The sequence below is a fragment of the Staurois parvus genome, unplaced genomic scaffold (genome assembly GCF_062004578.1).
Source record: "Staurois parvus isolate SC_StPar_1 unplaced genomic scaffold, SC_StPar_1.0 ptg000255l, whole genome shotgun sequence".
NCBI lineage: Eukaryota > Metazoa > Chordata > Amphibia > Anura > Ranidae > Staurois > Staurois parvus.
Genome location: NW_028318051.1, coordinates 710,054 through 732,282, shown reverse-complemented (window position 1 = coordinate 732,282; position 22,229 = coordinate 710,054). Strand labels below are relative to the sequence as shown.

The 22,229-nt window shown below is 39.2% G+C and overlaps 1 protein-coding gene across 2 annotated transcripts in view; it reads right to left on the bottom strand.

Moving 5' to 3' along the window:
- Positions 1 to 2,302: 2,302 nt before the first annotated feature.
- The window catches only part of LOC149459509 (agouti-signaling protein-like), a 91,282-nt gene continuing 71,355 nt past the window's right edge, over positions 2,303 to 22,229 (bottom strand). The window contains exons 4-5 of one of the 2 annotated variants that reach the window (XM_089680988.1): positions 17,133 to 17,175; positions 4,915 to 5,047 (exon numbers count right to left, since the gene is read on the bottom strand). In XM_089680988.1, the coding sequence (XP_089537114.1) occupies positions 5,031 to 5,047; positions 17,133 to 17,175 (60 nt within the window). In that variant the 3' untranslated portion in view covers positions 4,915 to 5,030. Of the gene's footprint in view, positions 5,048 to 17,132; positions 17,176 to 22,229 lie in introns of both variants that reach the window. The other variant, XM_089680987.1, reaches the window with a different exon arrangement.

Below are 22,229 nucleotides of genomic sequence, written 5' to 3'. Positions count from 1 at the left end.
CACAGGAAAGAATTATAGTGGAAAGGGCAATCTTCAGTCAGCCAGTTGGCTTGGAGGAGGGTAGGCATGGGGGTGTGTGCTTTGCCACTCTAGACTATATGTCTATGTGTTTATATTGATGCACACAGTGTAGGGAGACACACTTCTAGTCCTTGCATGTAAGCATGGCTCCATAGGACACTTCAAGAAAAGGGAGCCACCCTGAAACAGGAAACCTTGGTAAGTGGTCATTGCCCCAACTTGAAATGGAATATACACAGGAAATAAAAGATAAAGAAGCTGCACACTCAGTAATTAAATCAGTTTCTGAAAGTGCTTAAAAGCAGAGGGCTTTATAGCATTTTACCAAGCCCCAAAACACAGAATGTCATCTGTAGGGGCCCTGTGGGCTGCACAGTAAGTGCCAAGGGGTTGGCCATCAGGGGCATACAGTATACAAGTCATAGTGTCTAGCTCTGGTCCCCAGTGGTGGCCATCTGTCTTTTTACAAAAGACTGAAAATCATTTTTTTTGTTCAGGGCCCCTCCACAGGAACCATCATATTTCTGGAATGACAAATTTCATCTGTTGTGCCACCTTCTGGTGATATCAGCATAATAGTGAAATAAAATGATTGTTCTTCATACGCAGTTGCATGGAACTGGATGGGGATGGGCTTTAAAGGAATTTCCTACTGTCTCTGTCAGCCAGACAAAAAAAACCTGTTGGTTTGCACCTATTATAACTACCAAAAATAGTAGGGGAGATTTGCTAAAATTGGTGCACACATAATTTGGTGCAGCTGTGCGTAGAAGGTTTGCAGGTTTTATTGTCAAAACTTAAAGTGGTTTTAAAGACTTAAGGTTTTTTAACCTTAATGCATTGTATGGTAAGGTACAAAACCTTCTGTGCTGCAGGATCCCCCCCCTCTTATTTTTACCTGAGCCTGATCCGATCCAGCAAAGTAGCATCTCTCACCATTGTCTCCCTCCTTACTGGGAAGATTGACAGCAGCGGGTGCATTTGGCTCCAACTGTTGTCAATCAAATGCTGTGACGAGGGAGCAAGAGACAGGGGCCGAGTAACCTGCTCTGTGTCAATAGATGCAGACAGAGAGGCTTGGGAGAGATACCACACTGGTGCCTCCATGGAAAATGGCTGAAGCCTGGAGTGCTGGCAGGGGACACCAAAAATGGAGGATCATCGTTGCTCTGTGCAAAACCATTGCATACCATGTTTGTTGAATTAAAGTGAAGGTTTAATGTTACTTAAAATTGAACAAGCTGAAGTTAGAAGCTGATAGGTTACCAGGGGCGGACTGACCATTTGGAAACTCGGGCACTGCCCGAGAGCCCGGGGTCAGTAGGGGGCCCCATGAGATGCCCCTGGTACCTTTTTCATAGGCTTTTTTGAGTTTGGGCAAGGACACAGGGGCTTCATGATCCCCTATTGCCTGGGGGCCCCATGAGTTGTCAGTCTGCCCCTGCTGATTACTATGCACAGCTACACCAGTTTTAGTAAATCTTCCCCAATTACCTTTGTACTTCTTTAATGCAGAACTACACTGCATTTGGGCACCAAAAACCAAAAACACATTTAAGGGCCCATTCACACAGGGTGCAGAAATGTCAGGACAGTCTTTTATTGGCATGGGAGTGCACAGCTGTTGCATGAATTCCATGTTAATGGGCCCTAATTCATTTTTGATATTCAAAGCAAACTCACCAATCCATCCATGTCTTTATTTTGCTGAGAAATTACTTAGAAACCCCCCAGCATTTCTGGCTGTGGCTTCTTGAGTAAGGGCAGATTATCCATGCAGCATTTACTTCATGGAATCCATCTGCCCTTAGTTTAGGCATGTAGGCAGGAGGATGTGCTTAGAAATCCCCTCCTCCCCTCCTGAAGGCTCCTGGGATGTATGACATCATTTGCATGGGCCTGGAAGTAACTGAAATGTCTAGTCCAAGTAAATATGATATACTTTTCTATCTATTTATTAATAATCAATGTTGTTTGAGAGAGTGAAGGTCCATTTTAAAGTGTCTGTTTGTATAAGAATACCCATGCCCCTCCTCCAGGTGACAATGCCTAGGCATGCTAACTGGTCCCACAGGGCACAGCATTGTGGCATAGGGATGATATGTCCTGCCGAATCTCTGCAACCAGGAAAGGGAAGAACAATTATTTTAGATTACACTGAAATAGGAAATTCATCAAAAATGAATGTACTAACAGCTAAATGTTAAGACTGGTATTTTTGTAGTTACTATTGTAACATCGCTTTTTCCAACAAAAATTCAACAAAAATTCAACAACAAAATATGTATGAAAATATTTATTATAAATTTGATATGAGACAAAAATATAATTGATAGTTTTGTGATATCGGAACACAAATGTCTTCCAGACGACGGTGAAGAGCAAACAGATGATAATTGAGCCAAACAGAAAAGTAAGACAAATATTTCACAGTAAGCAAAGCATACCAACCTTGTTCTCTCTAGGAACATGTTTAAAATGTATTATTATACTACTTGAAGCTGTACTCCAGACAAACAGCTACATATATATTTAAAATACATATAAGAAAGCTGTGCTATCTGCCAATGGATTTATAGTCCTATCCATCCAGTCCTAAGATTTCCAAAGTCCTGCCAGACGACACAAGAGGCCCATTCACCTGACTTTTCTGTACTGCAGTTAAGCAATGTACCTTGGTCACCTCTTTACCCCTGGCCTGTTATTGGATAGTGAAGGAGTAGCAGAACACTGATGACATCATCCCTTTGCCCCCTTGTGTTCCCATTCTGTCAGCATTTTTTTTTCATCTTGTCTGCTGTATGGAAATATGGGGTCAGTTGAGCAACATGGCTGCCTGTCCAAATTTTACCATGGTGACCCCCACATGCTGACAAAGGCCTGGTTCCTGGAGAAGGTTTTACAGTAACCTCCTGAGTACCTCCTTGCAACTAATGCAATTATTCCACCCCAAAACCTAGCCAGTGCCGGATTTAAACCTTGGGGACTCAGGGTACTCCAAGTTTGGGGCCCCTCAACATAGAAATTAAATTATATGAGCTGCAATAAATGATAAATCGCAATTGTTAAAAAAAAAAATCTTAGGTTCCGAAGAAGACAAACTGTCTCAATTTTTTGACTATAAGAAAATACATTACACAGGTAATTGGAACTGGCAAGTCATACATCACAGTTATGCATCACACTACAATGTTTACCAAAATTCTTTCTTCCTGCATTTTTTTATTTTTTTTTTAAATATTGAATTTTTTAATTATTACATGTTTTTATAAAGTACGTCTGAGCCTCCCCTGGCAGGGGGGCCCTGGGCAATTGCCCCTTTTGCCCTTCTTTAAATCTGGCCCTGACATGCACTTTTGCAGAGTACAGAGGTGCTGATTTGGAGAGGCTTTTTTAGAAGATTTTAGATCTTTTGTCAATATTCAAATACCGTCTATGTGCTTGCTGTAGAGATTTGGTAAGACTCAATGGAGAGAAGACCAACAGCAATGGTGTGGCTGAAAATGTGAGCTTGACTTTCAATTGCTCAATTGCCATTTGCCATTGGGACTTTAATTGTGCATAGCATGGTATCATTTATAGTATATGGATCAATGCTGAGCTCACAACTGACGGTCATAATTTACATAAAGCAGTATATATCAGTGCCAAAATATGTTTGCCACGATTATAAAGCAGGCAATAATTATTCCTGTGGTTGTTATTGTATGAGCTCCCCTAAATAAAAGCTCTGCTCGGCAAGCTACTATATAATAGCTAACATATTAAAGAATACTGGCCTTCAGAATCCCATAGACATGGGCAGTGGACTCACTTCATTTGTTGGTGCCTTTCATTGCTTTAGATAACCTCTGGGGAAGTTTTTCCAGGAGAAAGATTGTTAGCCAAGTTGGGAAATTTAGTCAGAAAGCCTATTGCTCTCACAGTAGAAATACATGTGTGGAATCAATTTTCCCTACACCCTTGCAGCAGCCAATACAAAAATGATCTACCTAAAAATGGCACATTTAATAAAAATAAAAAGGTATGAGGCAAGTGGAGTATTGGATTAAGCCTGGTACATTCAATGAGAATATCGGATGAATGAACGTCCATTTTTTTTTTTGCATACTAGTCTCCATATCGAAAATGGAGAGGTTAGTCAACTTACGAAAATTCTTGTACGACAGAATACAATTTCGTAAGTGATGTAATGTATTGTATTTGTATTATATTTTCGGATGAAAACTATATTGATTACACGAAAACCTGGAATTGTAAGAGAAAAATTTTCATGTTTGTCCCTTCGGATAATTTCAGATGAACTGTCGTGATAAGCTGTCGAAAAAGCTGTGTACTAACGATCAGATTATCGTACGATCACTTAGAAAGTGGTATTTCTCATACAATTTTCTGATCGTGTGTACGAGGCTTAAGAAAAAAGGCCTTTTTTTTGCTTTCTCCGACCATAACTAGCTCACATATACCTACTAACTCATACATGAGTCAATATATGGATGTCTAAATGGATGGAAATGGCGGCCATTTAAAAATTGCATTGATGCATATTGTTTTAAAAAAATCACGTGTGTTGTGACACAATAGCCTTTTGATTGGCTGTTAAACATATTTATTCATTTGGCTGCCCAATATGCATTGAAGACCGGGTCCCCTACTGCCACGAATGAAAAGTAACTAACTTTGTGGGGGTGTTTCTGCCTGTTCTGATAATAAATACTGAAAAAACAAATTTTAAAGTGTGACATAGGCTACAACAATGGTGTTTGAGTTTGTACATAGATATTGCTGGGCATCCATTTTACCAAGGAGTTCTGTTTATAGTGTTCCAATGTGTGTAGGGGCCCATGATGTCATATCAGCAGTGCGGGTAACCCATCTTGTAGTAGCAGACCGTCTGGAAGATGTGGCAGTAACAGATTGCGCAGGGCTCACAACAAGGATGTGCTGGGGGTTTGCAGCTGGACTGAAGCGGTACACAGTTTGGTGGTGGGGGTGGATGTATTTTCTTTTTAGGAATGGCTTTCCGCTGAAAGGCAAAGAATATTCTTAACATTAAAATAAATTCTAATCATGAAAGTATACAGTAGCAATAACCAAACTTTTTTGTTTTGTATAAAGTTGCAATTGTTTAAAACCCCTGTCCGGGTTTTCTTTTTGCTGTATGTGTTCCATTAGTGGAGGTTTCCCTTCAGAGTAGAGAGAAAACAGGTGGCGCACACACCTAGTGCATTATCCAAGGTTTATTGTAGGAGTGAAAGACGAATCAACAGCAAGGCTCTTACTTTCCATTCATCATACAACAGCATCAGAGGTTGGTCATCAGCCCTGAGGAAAGGGATTCGTCCCCGAAACGCGTCAGAAATTTGACCGCACTGACAGTGAGAACACCTTGCCTGCCGTTGTGGCCATTGTCATTTTTCTATGCTTTTTAGAACATGCTTCGTCTGTGAGTATGTTTTTATTATTCTTTCACTCCGACAATAAAGCTTGGATAATGCACTAGGTGTGTGCGCCACTTGTTTTCTCTTTTTCCAGTGGCTGATTTCCCCATCTGAGGAGGGCTGCACCCCGAAGCATTTCCTTTGGTTGTCGCTGTCCTGGTACCCTTGGCTTCCCTTTTGGCTGTGCACATCCTGAGGCGCTGGAGAGTACATACGATATCCGGAGGTTTCTCTTCACTCCAAATCATAGAGACAGAATAGGAAGTGAGAAGAAATCTGCCCAAAATAGGGGGAAAATCCCCTCTTGGAAAAAAAATCCTAACAACTAAAAAAGTTTGGATTTCTCCTTACTTCTGTCTTGAAAACACTGGTTACCAGAAAAAAATAGAGAAGGTGAATGAGTGGGAAACACACAGCAACAGAGACCTGTATACAGAACAATAACAGCAAAGGTCTTAAGATGTATCTGAACACAAAAGCAAAAAAGAAATGTATTGCAGCTTACAAATCCTTAGATGTGGTGACTGCTTTTGTTTATTTTGTTTAGGCTCTTTTTAAAATTTATATAAATAAAACAACCCCTACGCCAAAAAATATTAATATAAAAAAATATGTGTATCCTAAATTCAAATGCTGCTGCTCTTTGACAAAAACAATATAGTGAAAATATAAAACACAGAATAGAAAACTTATCTTTTCAATAAAGTATCAAGATTTTATGGATGTCGTCCTGAGTGCCAACCATTTCTTTGTCTTACCTTGGTATGCTCGATGTGTGGGAAGCCTCGAGGTCTGAGCACCAGGTGGAGTACGTATGAGGGGAAGGTAGCAGCGCACACACCTGTTCTTCAGCTTGGTTTGTTGAAGGAAGTTGATAAATAATAGACTTATTGGCCAGATCACCAGGTGCAAATTTTAAAAAGAATATAGTGAAAATATAAAACAGCACAAAAATAATAATACAAACAATAAAATCAAATAATTAACTAAATAAATGTGTCACAAAATATAAATAAAAAAATGAAAAAAAATGCTCCAATCCAAAAAAATTATTTTAAATAAATACAAAAGAATGTCCAATTCCAATGTGCTCATTAAATATTCAACGGTGCTGTTTTGCAAAATTCAGTGCGTTCACACCACCCGTGACTTCCAACACATACTGCATTCACCAGATGTATTGGACTCTTAACCTCCCTGGCGGTATGATTATTTCCGATTTTTTGTGCTGAAAGCGGTACCATTTTTTTGCATGGAAATATGTAGTTTTTTATTGTAGGCTGTAATTTTTAGGAATAACTCACTGAAATCTGTCCGAACAAGAGTCTACTAAACATTCCGGGTATGATAAAACTTGAAACACGAAATCATAAATTATAATTTAATAAATAATCATAAAAAATAATAATATAATAATAATAATATATTTAATTCAATAATATAATCAAACCAAAAACACTGAAATTTGAAATACAGAGGCAAATTCGCACATCACTGAGTAAAGTCGCAAAATCGTTTTCAGTGTCTGATGACGAATTTCCCCACGAATCATTATCACTCAATTCTGCAAGTGGTTCTGATTTACTATCGCTGTTCTCTAGCTGGTCTAAAACCGATTTTGACATAAAGGGACGTTTTTTGGACGCCATGGACTTTTCTCAGTTTCCAGGCAGAAAGAACAGTAAAAATGCAGGCAGGGCACAGGACAAAGCAGTAGGGACAAAATGTATGTGAAATGCATTGAAACAGCAATGTTTTACTATATAATAATCATTTTTAAAAAATTTACATTTTTTAAAAATGTCAAATTTGCCGCCCGTACATCCCGACATCACAGGGACCGGAACATGGAAGCCGGATGCCGGCATCGGCCGGAGGAGATGGCCGGGGACGCTGCAGGGGACACATCGCGGGAGCGAAGGACAAGGTAAGCGCTGCAGGGACTCCCTGAGCAATGCCGCAGGGTAAGCCCGAGTGTAGCTCGGGGTTACCGCTCTTGGTACTGAAATTTTACCCCGAACTACACTTGGGAATACCGCCAGGGGGGTTAAACATTAAGAGTCAAACAAGCTTTGTGGATATTAAATATCCTCCTTGATCATGGTTCTCACTGCTTTAGATCAAACTTCAACTGAGGGATTTCCCACACATAACGATGGGTATAAGGAAAGAAAAAAACTAATAGTGTAATACTGCAAAAATGATTTAATTTATTAAAATCAAATGTGCTATGCACTTACATGATGGTAAATAATTCACACCTTTATGTCATTCCCAAAAAGACATAAAATTTTGATTTTGTCAGGTACTTAATAAGGTATTTAAGGAGCACATTGGAATTGGACATTCTTTTGGATTTATTTAAAAATATATTTTTTTTGATTGGGACATTTTTTTCATTTATATTTTGTGACACATTTATTTAGTTAATTATTTGATTTTATTGTTTGTATTATTATTTTGCGCTGTGTTTTATATTTTCACTATATTCTTTTTAAAATTTGCACCTGGTAATCTGACCAATAAGTCTATTATTTATCAACTTCCTTCAACAAACCAAGCTGAAGAACAGGTGTGTGCACTGCTACCTTCCCCTCATACGTACTGTGCCTGGTGCTCAGACCTTGAGGCTTCCCACACAACCAGCATACCAAGGTTAGACAAAGAAATGGTTGGCACTCAGGACGACATCTATAAAATCTTGATCCTTTATTGAATAGATATCTACACGCTGATAAAACAGCCTACCCATTTGGGGCACTGATCCTAAGTCATGGCTAAGGATTCACATCCGAAACGCGTAGACAGTTTTATCAGCGTGTACATGTCTTTTCAACAAAGGATCAAATTTTATGGATGCCATCCTGAGTGCTGACCATCTCTTTGTCTGAACAAACCAAGCTGTCCAGCAAATGTGGTAGTTAGATAGATAGAGACAAACCATTTAACAGGGGTGATTATAATTGACAGCTTTATTTTGGTTATGTAAAACCTTTTTCCCAAAAGTAAAAAAAAAATGTTAGCTGGAGTTTGGCTTTAATTTATTAGTCAAGACCATCTAAATCTGCTAGTGCATCTACTACCTCATTCTGAGACTGACAATGTTATGTCAATTCTACCATCCATGGTTGCCTCTGTTACCCCTCCATGGCAGTGTGTTTTTGGTTGGATCACTGCTTGAAAATAATACGAATAAAATCTTAAAAAAAGAAAATTAATGCAGTAACGACATCTAAGGATTGGTAAGTTGAAATGTAACATGATTGAATGCCATCATAAACTAGAAAAGCTACAATTTATGGGGAAATTGTGTAAAGTGTTCTTGCCTCCACAAGTAGTCTACAACTGGAGTTGGCGGAGTAACTGGGTGGAGTGGCTTGTCACTCTGCTGCCTGCTCACACACCTGGGTTCCTATGGCAACTCACTCTACAGCAAGGACAGAGAAGAGCGGTTAAAAACAAACTGCTCCAACTTGCTCACTTCACTGGCGGTTGCCATCTTCAAACGGTTGTAGTTTAAAAATTTTCAATCCTACACCGTAGAGCTTTATTTTGTAAGAATCACAAGACTCAGACCTACTGTCAGAAATGGACTTGCCAATAATGGTGGGATTCACCTGCCTTGTGGGCTGCAGTACCAGGGCTGGCCAGCGGGTGCTCTCAGCAATCAGAGACTCACCCCTGCAATCAGCCAAACACCTGAAGCTGATTGCAGGGGTTGTATTTAAGGAATGGCCAGACTCACATTCAGGGCCTTGGTGTGTGTTTTTCCATGGGCCCCTGTACCTTGTATCCTGTATTCCTGTTCCTGTCTGACTTGTTGCCAACCCTGCCTGATCCTGACCTCTGCTGACTTCTCCTGCTTTATCCCTGGCTTGTGACCCTGACCATTCTCTGCCCGACCCTCTGTACTGCGCTGCCTGTGAGTTACTGAACCCAGCTTGTGACCCCGACCACTCTCCCGCCTGTTCCTGGTACTCCATTTGCCCATTTGCTACTAACCCGGCCTGCCTGACTACTCTTTGTATTGTATGTATTGTTATTGGTGGGTGGTTTGGTTTGGTTTGTTTGCACTGTGTTTATGTTTAGTTTTGCACTGCGTTTTGTATTGTTAGTCTTAATAAATTATATTGTTTATATCATATCTGAAGCCTGCGTGTTCCTGTGTCAGTCCACACACCTCTGGTCATACCTGGAGCCCTGACACCTACATTTTGATGCGTAGTATGTCTCTGAAATATTAAAAATGAAGGCACAGTCGCAGTTTAGAAATTGCCCTTCAAATCTGAGGTGGCTAGAGTGGAGTTTTAATGAATGTCAATGGGCAGCGTGAGTTGCAATAAAATGGTCATATTGTGAAAACTATCAGGACTATGGCTTAGCCGTGGACATTTTTAGTGGCAGCAGGGATAGCTGAACTTTTTGATATAATATTTGTGTAGGTGGGCTTGCAAATGAGGGAGTGATGGCAGATTAGAAATCATGTCCTGATTTTTCAGCTCACACTCTAGCTTTTGTCAGCTCCCACTCTAGTTTTGAACATTCCGCCATTCATTCCTATGGGACCAATTTCACCAAAAAACCGCCAATATTTCGTGAACCATTCGGCGAAACGTTCCACAAAGTAATAGCACACCAATCGGGAACAATCCGCACGTTCGGTATATTACTGTCTATGTAGTGTAAAAACTGTGGGAGGAGTTAGGGTGGTAAATTTGGCTATAATAATAAGAATATATATGTGAGATAACAGTAAGTGGCCTTGCCATGCAAGAACACTTAATAACAGGAAAAATACAAATATTACATCCAGAACAGAAAAAAAAAGAGCTCCCTCATTAAAAGTTAAAAAGTTCACCATGGTCCTGCTTTTACACATAAGTATTTTTATTGTATCCATCAATCTTCAAATCCTGGGTTACAATTATATGTAAAAATCCTGTATTCAGAAAATAATTTGTCCAGAAAATTCCAGATATTGTGCAATCTAGATTTCTAAAGATCTTCTTAAACAACAATACATGAACACCAGTCATATTCTATCTGTCAATAAGATTTGACACAGTGCATGTCTGCATCTGCTATAATTTACAAATCCCAGTATGTTGCCATCAAATATTCCATAAATAACAAACGCTGGAAAGCATATTTGTAAGCAATAACTTATAAAGAGTGACTGCGTTTTACAATTGATGTGTTCCAAGTCACTGTGTGTAATAGTTTAAAAGAGATGTCTTGCCTTTATTTGCTTTTATTCATTTAATGAGCAATATACTGTATGTCACAAAGCATAGGAAATCACATTTTAATGCCTGCTGTGACCAAATGGAGTTGAGTTGTCAAACGTTCATTCATTTCAAGGCCACCTGAAAACGTGGAGTGTTTTTGCTGCAATCATGTTTTTATGCACAGCAAATGCACCACGATCACGCAAACAAAGTCACGAGACTTGCATCCCCCGATTTTGTTTGTGCGATCATTGCGCATTTGTCACGTGGGTAAATGCATCGCGATCATGGCAAACACGCCCTGCATTTTTATTTGCCATTGAAATGAAAGCCACTGAACATGCAAATGTACGTTTTCACATTTTCACTGCACGTTTTCAAACTGCTGGCAGAATCACAGCGCTTCTGCCTGCAATTTGAAACGCCTAAATTTGAATGGAGACTAATGAGTACATTATAGTTTAACCGCTTCCCGACCACCCTATAGCAGATATACTGCTACAAGGTAGCACAGGTGCGCAAAATCACATATATATAAGCAGGGGCGGACTGACAACTCATGGGGCCCCGGGCAATAGGGGATCATGGGGCCCCTGTGTCCTTGCCCAAACTCAAAAAAGCGTATGAAAAAGGTACCAGGGGCATCTCATGGGGCCCCCTACTAACCCCGGGCCCTCGGGCAGTGCCCGAGTTTCCAAATGGTCAGTCCGCCCCTGGCAATAACTATTGTCATTATACAAGATAGGGAAATGTCTAGAAATAACATGTTTTATGTCCTGAAATTGTGAACTGTACCATGTGGAAAACACCATTTCCAAATGGTCAGTCCGCCCCTGTATATGAGTGATTTTGCATTTTTGGGTAGAGGGTGCTTGCAAGGCGAGCATGCACCCTAAATGCACCACCATTCGCAGCCGTGGCTGTCAATCGGCTGGTGATTACTCGCCAGCGCCCAGTGATTGCTGAGCATCTCCGACAGGGAGGAGAACTGTATGTAAACAATGAAGTTCTCCTCCCTCTCAGCTCGTGCACACTGCTTTGGATGGCTGTGCAAAGCAGTTTGATTACAGTGAAGCACACAGACACAGACACAAGCAAAACAACACATAGCACACAGTTATCCCTTTGATTGCCCCTCATGTTAACCCCTTCCTGCCCAGTTCCCTTCGTACAGTGTCAGTGCTTTTTTTTTTAGCACTGATCACTGTATTGGTGTCACTGGGGATGTCAGTGACACCAAGTCAGTTCCCCCAGTGTCAGAATGCCCCCCACAGTCCTGCTATAAGTCACTGATCGCCGCCCTTACTAGTAAAACACGAAAAAAAAATTCCAGTACCTCCATTTGTAAATGCTATAACTTTCACGTAAACCAATTCATTTACAAACATTGGGATTTTTTTTTAGCAAAGACATGTAGCAGAATACATTTTGGCCTAAATTTATGGTGAAATTTGATTTTTTAAATTTTTTTACTGGACATGTTTGATAGTGAAAAGTCAAAAATATTGTTTTTTCCTCAAAATTGTCGATTTTTTTTTTTATAGCGCAAAAAAAAAAAATGCGCAGACGATCAAATACCACTTAAAGAAAGCTCAATTCGTGGGAAAAAAGGGCTTAAATTTCATTTGGGTGCAGTGTTGCATGAACGCGCAATTGTCAGTTAAAGTAACGCAGCGCCGTAACACAAAACATGGCCTAGTCAGGAAGGGGGGTAAATCCTCAGGTGGACAAATGGTTAAAAGAAAGAAAAAGGAAAACAACATTGACCCATGCAGGGTCACAGACGATAGTACGGTCTGGATAAAAGCGCACAGATGTGTCCCAAAGGAAATAAGTGAATGGTATATGTCAACTATGATTGGTTGATTGGTTCATACCTCACAGACGATAGTAGCTTGGTAAAAGGGTTGTCATTGTGGTTCATTACAATAGAGATAAGGTCTCCTATACTATGTCTTATAGCTGAGTTTGCATGGGATGCAGCTCCCCGATGGCTGGGCAAACACACCTGGTATTTTGATCAGGAAAAATGATGATGAAAAAGAAGATTGTTTTAAAGACATAGGAATTGGGTGTTTTAGCATAAACATCAGACCTGGGTATGCGTGCCGGTGATAATGGGCGACTGCTGAGGTCAAAACTCAAAAAAAGGGGTAGAGAGAGGGTCTTCTCATGAGTTATAAGAAAAAAGAGCCAGGGGGCTCAAAAAGGAATACCAAGAAAAGATAAGTAAAGAGAGGGGAGAGTAGAAGAAAGGTTTTTTTCTTACCATGGGGGGATGCCAGATGCAGGTCTGTTTCAGGATGGACCATGATGGGAGATGTCAGAAATACTAGTTATGAATGAACTAGCCTGGTTGTAAATCTAGAGACTGGTTGGTAGTTGAGCCAAGACTGCCAAATCGACAGAAACTGATCATGTTTGTCGTCCAATACCACCCATATGAGTATAATTCAAAGCCAAATATTACTTTTTAGCATTTATATGCCTATCTTCATCAACATTCCCCATGATGAACTGTTTTACTTCACTATCATCATAAAGACACTGAGAAGTTGGTTACTATTGCTTGTATTTTCATTATTGCTTTTATTTCTTCTGATACAGTGGTGATCAAACATTTGCATACCCTGGCAGAAATGTTGGCATTTATATTGAAAATATGACTTATCATGCCAAAAACTGTCTTTTATTTAAGGATAGTGACCATATAAAGCCATTTATTATCACATAATTGCCTGGCTCCTTTAAAAAAAATAATGATAACAAAATAATGATAACAGAAATCACCCAAATGGCCCTGAAAGTTTACATACCTAAAAGTTTACATACCCTGTAATGTTTGGCCTTGGTACAGATGCACAAGGTGACACGCATGGGTTAAAATGGCAATTAAAGGTCAATATTCCACATTTGTGGCTTTTTAAATTTCAATTAGTGTCTGTATATAAATAGTCAGTGAGTTTGTTAGCTCTCACGTACAGGCACTGAGCAGGCTAGATACTGAGCCACGGGGAGCAGAAAAGAACTTTCAAAAGACCTACAAGGTAATGGAACTTTATAAAGATGGAAAAGATATTCACAGAATATGCCAGCCAGTATTCTTCAATCAATAACTAAGATGTAGAAAGTTTAGGGATCTCTTGATACAAAGCCAAGGTCAGGTAGACCAAGAAAGATTGCAGTCACAACTGACAGAAGAATTGTTTGGGATACAAATAAAAAATCCACAGGTAACCTCAGGAGAAATACACACTCTGGAAAAAGATGATGTGGTTGTTTCAAGGAGTACAATATGACCATTTTTGAACAAAAATGTGCTGCATGGTTGAGTTTCCAGAAAGAAGCCTTTACTGCACCAATGCCACATAAAAGCCTGGTTACACTATGCCCATGCCTCACCAGTCTTTTTTGTGGTATTGGCACGGTAAAGGCTTCTTTTTTGGCAACTCGATCATGAAGCTTATTTTTGTTCAACTATCATCGTAATGTACTTCTTGAAACGTTTGGGCACAACTCCTTGAAACCTTTGAGCACAACTGTATATAGTTCTTATAAACTTCTAAAAAGCCAGCAGTCCCTTTTTGCACCAGATATCTTAGAGGTGTCTGATTTATATTAAGTGTGGAGAACCAGACACTATTACGAGTATAATATCCTTCCAGGCAAATCAGTTATGAGGGAAGGTGAGTATGCTTTTTTTTAAAAGATGTAAAATCAATCCTAAATATATTCAGTGATGAATACTTAAAATGGAAGATTTAAATTTCTCCAAAATTTAGGGGATCTTATCAATTTCAGACAGAAAGATCTCATAAATGTCCTGTGCATCCCCTAGACAAAACAAGGCCTCTGGCTGAGAACAAAGCAAGCTTCACCACACCACAAGGGGGTACTTTCCCCATATTGAAGGCATGTGGTTTAGTGAATTCAAGGGGGTGGGGGGGCTCATGCTCCCTGCCCATCACTTTTCTGGTCAGTCAGACTGCATGCTTGTAAAAAGTTCTGGTATGGAGTTTGGGTGAGAATCCATGCTTTGTTATATGTGGAATACCCTCTTAAATCAACATCAGATCTAGAATAAGTCACCAGCATCTTAGCAACCAATGATATCAGTGATGCCCACAACAAATACTTAGTTGCAGGACACAGGTAGCCACCAACATCATTGCAGTCAAAGATTAATAAGTGATTTACTTAGTGGTGGTACTAATAATGCCAATAAAATAATGACTTCCAAATGCAGCAGTCATTGGTTTGGTGGACGGGCAAACTGGCTATTTAGTTTACCAGTTTTGTGAATTGTAAACATGTAAAGTTGCTGCTCAGGTGCCATATTGGAATCAGAAATGTGCTTTTCTTGATGACGTGGATGTGACTTTCATGAAAGTGGTTTTATATAGGCAGTTAACATAGGACAGGAGAGCATCCATATGGGGTATAGGAATATGGCAATATAGTTTGAGCTTTTTGGATTCAGCCCTGTTGGTGACCCCATAGAGTTGACCAGTGCTATTTAATATATGTCACTGAGAGAACATTCATGTCTGAAAAATTAGATCTACAATTGGTGCTTGGAGAATGTACAATTCACAATATAATATATACAATTAAGGCATGGATCCTGAAGAGGCGAACCCTTCGTGAAACACTTTGGTCCTGTATGCCTTAATACTGCAAGACAGTATACATGAATTTATTGGTTTTATTGGTGTTTTGTATCTTACTGTTTTTATTTTAATGTAATAAAAATTGTTTGTTTAATCATTTTTGTGTGATTTCTGCATAGCACATACAAAGTCCCATCCATGGTCTCCTTGCCTTCAGTGGAATTTAAAAAGGGAGGTGGGGGGAGTTCATTCTACTGAAACTGGCTATCTAGTTTACCAGTTTTGTGAATTGTGAATACATAAAGTTTGGGTCGAACTATACATGACCACAAACTCATTCCTAATGCCAACCAGCATGGAGCCAAGACATCCACTCTCAGACTGTATAATCAGTTGCAAAGGGTACACTGAAGTGCACAAAATGCTGAATTGCAAACATGCCATCCAGGAGCCAGGGATAATTTTCACAAACAAAGTTAACTTTAAACAAAAATTAAATCACAAAAACTACTTCAAAATGACAAATATATATTTTCCTTAAATTATATATCAGTCTGTATTTATCACGCACATAGCACTCTCAACATTTACTCTATATTTTATTAAGGATTGGATGAAATACTGGAGTGAAGCAAAGATGCAAAGAAAAAAAAATTCTAAAAATATTCTTAAATTCGTCAATATTTATTAAAAAATGTCCATAAACAAATTATTTTACTCCAAAAGAACATGTTACATTTTTAGCATTGTACAAACCAGGAAACCTCATATCTCTCAGCCAATAAATCAAATGGTTTTCTCTTTGTAGAAGGTTTTTGTCAAACTCACCTCTTCTATCAGTTGTATGCATTCGCTCCAGGGCCCAAAAATTCACATCTGTTTTAATACCATTGTGATGTTTCAATATATGTTTAGCAACAGGGGACCTTGAATCACCTGAACTCGTGACAGAAATACAATCTGAGATGTGTACTTTAGACATTCACATATTAGAAGATAGAGGACGTTTATTATATTACAGTTAATAAAATGTGTCATCAACAAATACCTTCTATTAGACAGTTCTATATTATTACATTTTATGGCATAATGGAGCAAGAATGGCAAACGGAGCAAGAATTGCATGTATTCGTGTCCTGTCCTGTTCTCTATAATTTCCCTTTTTGTCTAGCAATATGACACTAAGGTGACTTTTCAGAAGCTTTGTCTTTTAAAAGTGAATCTTTGACTAGGGGAAACTACTGTATTGCAGACAACACTGGATCCTTTGTGAAACAATGCCAGTGACTCCAGATTATATCACTCAACCTACTAGCTCAACTGGAAAATGTTGTAGTTAATTTAGATTTAGCATAATTTTGCTTCTCTAGGGAGGTACTGTATGTATGTTGGCCTTTTTATTTGTCGACTCCTTGTCATTTTTGTCCTCCAACATGCCACTCTAAGATGCCTTTTTTAACCTATCACTAGAAATCGTAATCTTAGTTTCCTACGCTCAAGTTTGAAATCTTCATCCTTTGAACAGTTCCTTGAAATACATAACATATACTGGGAATCCCCCTAATCAAAATTTTAGAATGGAAGCTAGAGGTCTGTATTGTCTGCTGTTGCTTTAGGAACAGATTACCTTCATCATCACCTATGAACTTGAAATATAAAAATGTCAATGAATTCCCTATCCTAATTCAAAGCAAATCGAAGGTTAACCACTTGCCCTTCGGAAGATTTTACCCTCTTCCTGACCAGGCCATTTTTTGCTATGCCGCAATGAGTTACTTTAACTGACAATTGATGTGGTCATTCAACACTGCACTCAAATGAAATTTAGTTACCGTATATTTCGCTCCATAAGACGCACCTGGCCATAAGACGCACCTAGGTTTTAGAGGAAGGAAACAAGAAAAAAAATATTCTGAACCAATGGACTGCAGACATAGTACAGGAAATGACCAGAGACAGCGGACATACTACAGGAGATTACCAGAGACTACAGACATAGTACAGGAGATGACCAGAGACTGCGGACATAGTACAGGAGATGACCAGAGACTAGAGATGACCAGAGACTGCAGACATACTACAGGAGATGACCAGAGACTGCGGACATAGCACAGGAGATGACCAGAACCTGCAGACATACTACAGGAGACGACCAGAGACTGTGGACATAGTACAGGAGATGACCAGAGACCGCAGACATACTACAGGAGATGACCAGAGACTGCGGACATAGTACATGAGATAACCAGAGACTGCAGACATAATACAGGAGATAACCAGAGACTGCAGACATAGTACAGAAGATGACCAGAGACTGCGGACATAGTACAGGAGATGACCAGAGACTGCGGACATAGTACAGGAGATGACCAGAGACCAGACATAGTACAGGAGATGACCAGAGACTGCAGACCTTTGGGGAGCGGAAGGGGGCTGAGCAGGTACCTGAATATGACAGGTACCCGCTCCCACTTCGACGTAGTTGTCCTCCCTCCCCATCTCCCCAAACCCCAGAAGAATGCCAGACCATTCACAAAGCACATTGATTCTCGCGCATTCGCAGTGGGCACCCGCTGTGAGGCCGCAAGCTGTCACAGCCGGGTACCCACACTAAAGATGCCAGTGCCAGGGAGAGAAGACGGTGACGACACCGCTGGACCGAGGAACGGGTAGGACTGAGGAGCAGATTCTGCTGCACAGAAGAGCCAAGCAGCTGGTATTCTAACACAGCGGCGGTGACTGCTCCATATTCGCTCCATAAGATGCACAGACATTTTCCCCCATTTTTTGGGGAATAAAAGTGCGTCTTATGGAATGAAAAATAAGGTAATGGTTTTCATACAAATAGAGCTTTCTTTTGGTGGTATTTGATTGCCCCTGGGGCTTTTATTTTTTGCACTTTAAATGACCATCAATGTTGAAAAAACCCCTCAATATTTTTTACTTTCTGCTATGAAACATAGCTAAATAATAAAAAAAATAAACAAACAATCAAGTGTCTTCATAAATTTAATACAAAATGTATTCTGCTATATATTTTTGGCAAAAAATCCCAATAAGCGGATTTTGATTGGTTTGAGCAAATGTTATAGCATCTATAAATTATGGGATATATACTGGACTTTTTATTTATTTTTTCTATCCTTATTTTTTTTATACCAGTTATGGTGGCGATCAATGGCTTATAGTGGGACTAATAGTACGGTGATCAATCTGACACTAACTGACACTTTGTAGGAACCACTGACACTAATACAGTGATCAGTTCTAATAATATCCACTGACACTGTACTAATGACACTGGTTGGGAACTGGCAATCAAAGGGCTAAGTGTATACTTAACAGTGCTTTGTGTGTGTACAGTGTGATGCTTTTACAAGGGGATGAGCCGTTTTTCATTCCCTGCTTTGCAGGGAAACAAAAACCAGCACATCCCCGGTGACAGGACAAAGCTCTGTATTGTTTACATACACAGAGTTCTGTCCTGTCAGCCTCTTCGCCAGTCAGTTGGTCCCAGCCCTCAATCATTGGCTAATCAGTGTCTAATTATAACACAGCTGGGGCGGTGCATGCGCGCCTGCACCCCCTACCTGGAAGAGCTGGATCATGTAATAGGTACATGATCCGGACACTGCACCTCTAAGGGATGTGGTCTGTGAGCGGTTGAATATATTAACATTTAACTTGGCCACAAATTCTTTAAAATTCTGCTCTGATCCTGTCCAAAAGAACAGGATATTATTAATGAATCTGTGCTACACCAATATGTATGTAAAGTTACAGGTACATAGTGAGGCCCTCATAACCACAAATATGGTACTCCCACCCCCAGGTACAGGTTGGCATACAATGGAGCATACATGCACATTGCAGCCTCTTGCACCTGAAGGTAGTTGGTGCCGCCTAACATTAATTATTTATATATATATATATATATATATATATATATATTTTTTTTTTTTTTTTTTAATTGAAATATATTTTGAAATATATTAAATATGGACAAAATTGTAGCATTTCAAATATATGGCAATATATTTGAGAAGAATATTTTTAAAATATATTTAAAATATATTTTTCTTCCATGTGGGGCAGCACAGTTGCTGAGTGGGTAGCACTTCTGCCTAGTAGCACTAGGGTTGCCCGTTTGAATCCAACCACTGCACTACCTGCACAAAGTTTGCATATTCTCCCTGTGCCTGGGTGGGTCTCCTCTGGTTACTCCAGTTTCCTCTAACTTAATTGGATCCTGTCTACATTGGCCCTAGCATGTGTATGGATGAATGTGAGTTAGGGACCTCAGATTGTAAACTCCTTGAGGGCACGGACTGATGTGAATATACGATATACAGCGGGTAAAATAAGTACTGAAGACATCACCATTTTTTAAGGTACATATATTTCTAAAGGTGCTATTGACATGCAATTTTCACCACATGTAGGTAACCCATGCAATTCATACATACAAAGATACCAAAACAAATTATTTCAGAAATTAAGTTATATGTAATAAAATGGAATGACACGGGAAAAAGTAATGAACACAGAAAGGGAGGTGCAAAAAGGCATAGAAAGTCAAGACACCAGCTGAAATCTATCAGTAGTTAGAAAGCAACCCTGTCCCTTGTTAGTGCAAATTAATATCAGCTGGTTCAATCTCAATGATGGCCTATGAAAAGCTGTCCCATTACCAAGGTGTCAAATAAGAAACGTCTCATGATGGGAAAAAGCAAACAGCTCTGCCAAGACCTTTGCAACTTTATTGTTGCAAAATATATGATTTAATTGGTTACAGAAGGATTTCTAAACTTCTGAATGTTCCAGTGAGTACTGTGAAGGCCATAACCCAAAGGTGGAAAGAACATAAATCGCCCATGACCAACTTCTTCTCGCAGGATTTCTGACAGAGTAGTAAAGAGAATTATCAGAAGAGTTACCCAAGAGCCAAGGACCACTTGTGGAGAGCTTCAGAAAGACCTGGAATTAACAGGTACAATTGTTTGAAAGAAAACAAGAATTAATGTACTCAACCGCCATGGCCTGCATGCACGCTCAACCACACAAGACTCCATTGCTGAAGAAAAAGCATGTTGAAGCTCGTTTAAAGTTTGGTGCACAACATTTAGACAAGCCTATGAAATACTGGGACAATATAGTCTGGTCAGATGAGACCAAAATTGAACTCTTTGGATGGCATAATACACATGTTTGGAGGTCAAATTGCACTGCACATCACCACAAAAACACCATCCCAACAGTGAAGATTGGAGGTGGGACCATCATGGTTTAGGGCTGTTTGTCAGCATACGGTAGTGGAAAACTTCATATCACTGAAAAAAGGATGAATGGAAAAATGTACCAAGAAATTCTTGATAAAAATCTGCTACCATATACCAGGCTGATGAAGATGAAATGAGGGTGGACATTTCTGCAAGACAATGATGCCAAACCAAAGCCAAGGCAACTCTCAAATGATTTCAAAGAAAGAAAATAAAGCTGTTAGAATGACCCAGTCAATCGCTTGACTTGAATCCAATAGAAAACGTATGGAAAGAACTAAAGATCAGAGTTCATAGAAGAGGCCCACGAAACCATCAATATTTAAAGACTGTGTGAAAGAATGAGCCAAAATCAAACCTGAGCAATGCATGCGACTAGTTTCGCCATACAAGAGGAGTCTTGAAGCCGTCATTACCAACAAAGTATTTTGTATTAAGTATTAAATAAATTTCAGTTAGCGTGTTCAATACATTTTCCTTGTGTCATTCCATCTTATTACATATAACTTAATTTTTTAACTTATTTGTTTTGGTTTCTTTGTTTGTATGGATTACATAGATTGTTACCGACATGCGGTGAAAATTTCATGTCAATAGCACCTCTAGAAAAATAGTGACATGTTCAATACTTATTTTACCTGCTGTATATGTAAAGAGTTGTCTAAATTGACAGTGCTAAGTAAGTACCTGTCATGAATACATAATAAAATAAACATCCTATGAGAATCTCAATGGCAGATATAAGAGAACTGTTTTCCTTTATTTATGTTTTTGAAGATCATTATTTTTAAATCTAAGTTGCACAATATTTGGAACCTTCTGCACAAAGAATTTCTGAATATAGAATTTGTACGTCATAATTACCCAGGATGTGAAAAATTATAGATATAAAAATAATACCTATGTAATAGCAGGGTCCTGCTGCCTTTTTAAAATTTTTATGAGGGTTATTTCGTTTTATTTTGTATTTTTGCTTTTTTGTTTTTTTATTTTTATATTGTTTGTTTTGTTTTTTTTTCTATATTTTTTATGCAATGTCCTTTTTTTAATTTTCTCTTTATTTTAAGTAATATATTTGTAAATTTGTATAGATGTGTGCAATATATGTGAATTCAGTGTGTCTTAATGTCTTTGCTATTATTGCTTTATATACAATTTTTTTGCTGGGCAAACACAGTGCTGTGTGGTTATATGGGCCAGAATATTGGCCTATTTAAAGTGAGGAGTAATTTCTGCACTTTATTTGAGCACTAAAAACCTTACAAGGGTTTCTATGCTTTCCTACTCTACCCAAAATAAAAAAAAATACACTTTAATTGAAAGCAATGACACAAATGATGTATGCAAGTAGAGATGAGCGAATCGAAGTAGGCGAAGTGGAATTCGCTTCGAATATTAGAAAAATTTTGATTCGCGCCGAATCCGAAAATAAGCAGACTTCGGATGCGCGAATCGAAATTTTTCCTAAAATGGTGGCGACATGTGCGTCGACGGAGCGGGGATGTCTGGGAAGGCGCGCAGACAAGGCGCGCTGACCCATAATGCATTCATTCATGACATGTGATTGCATTAGCCAATCAGCAGCCAGCCAGCCAGCACTGTGTAATGGTCGAGCTATAAATGGCGGCCATTTTAGAATTCTCCATTTGC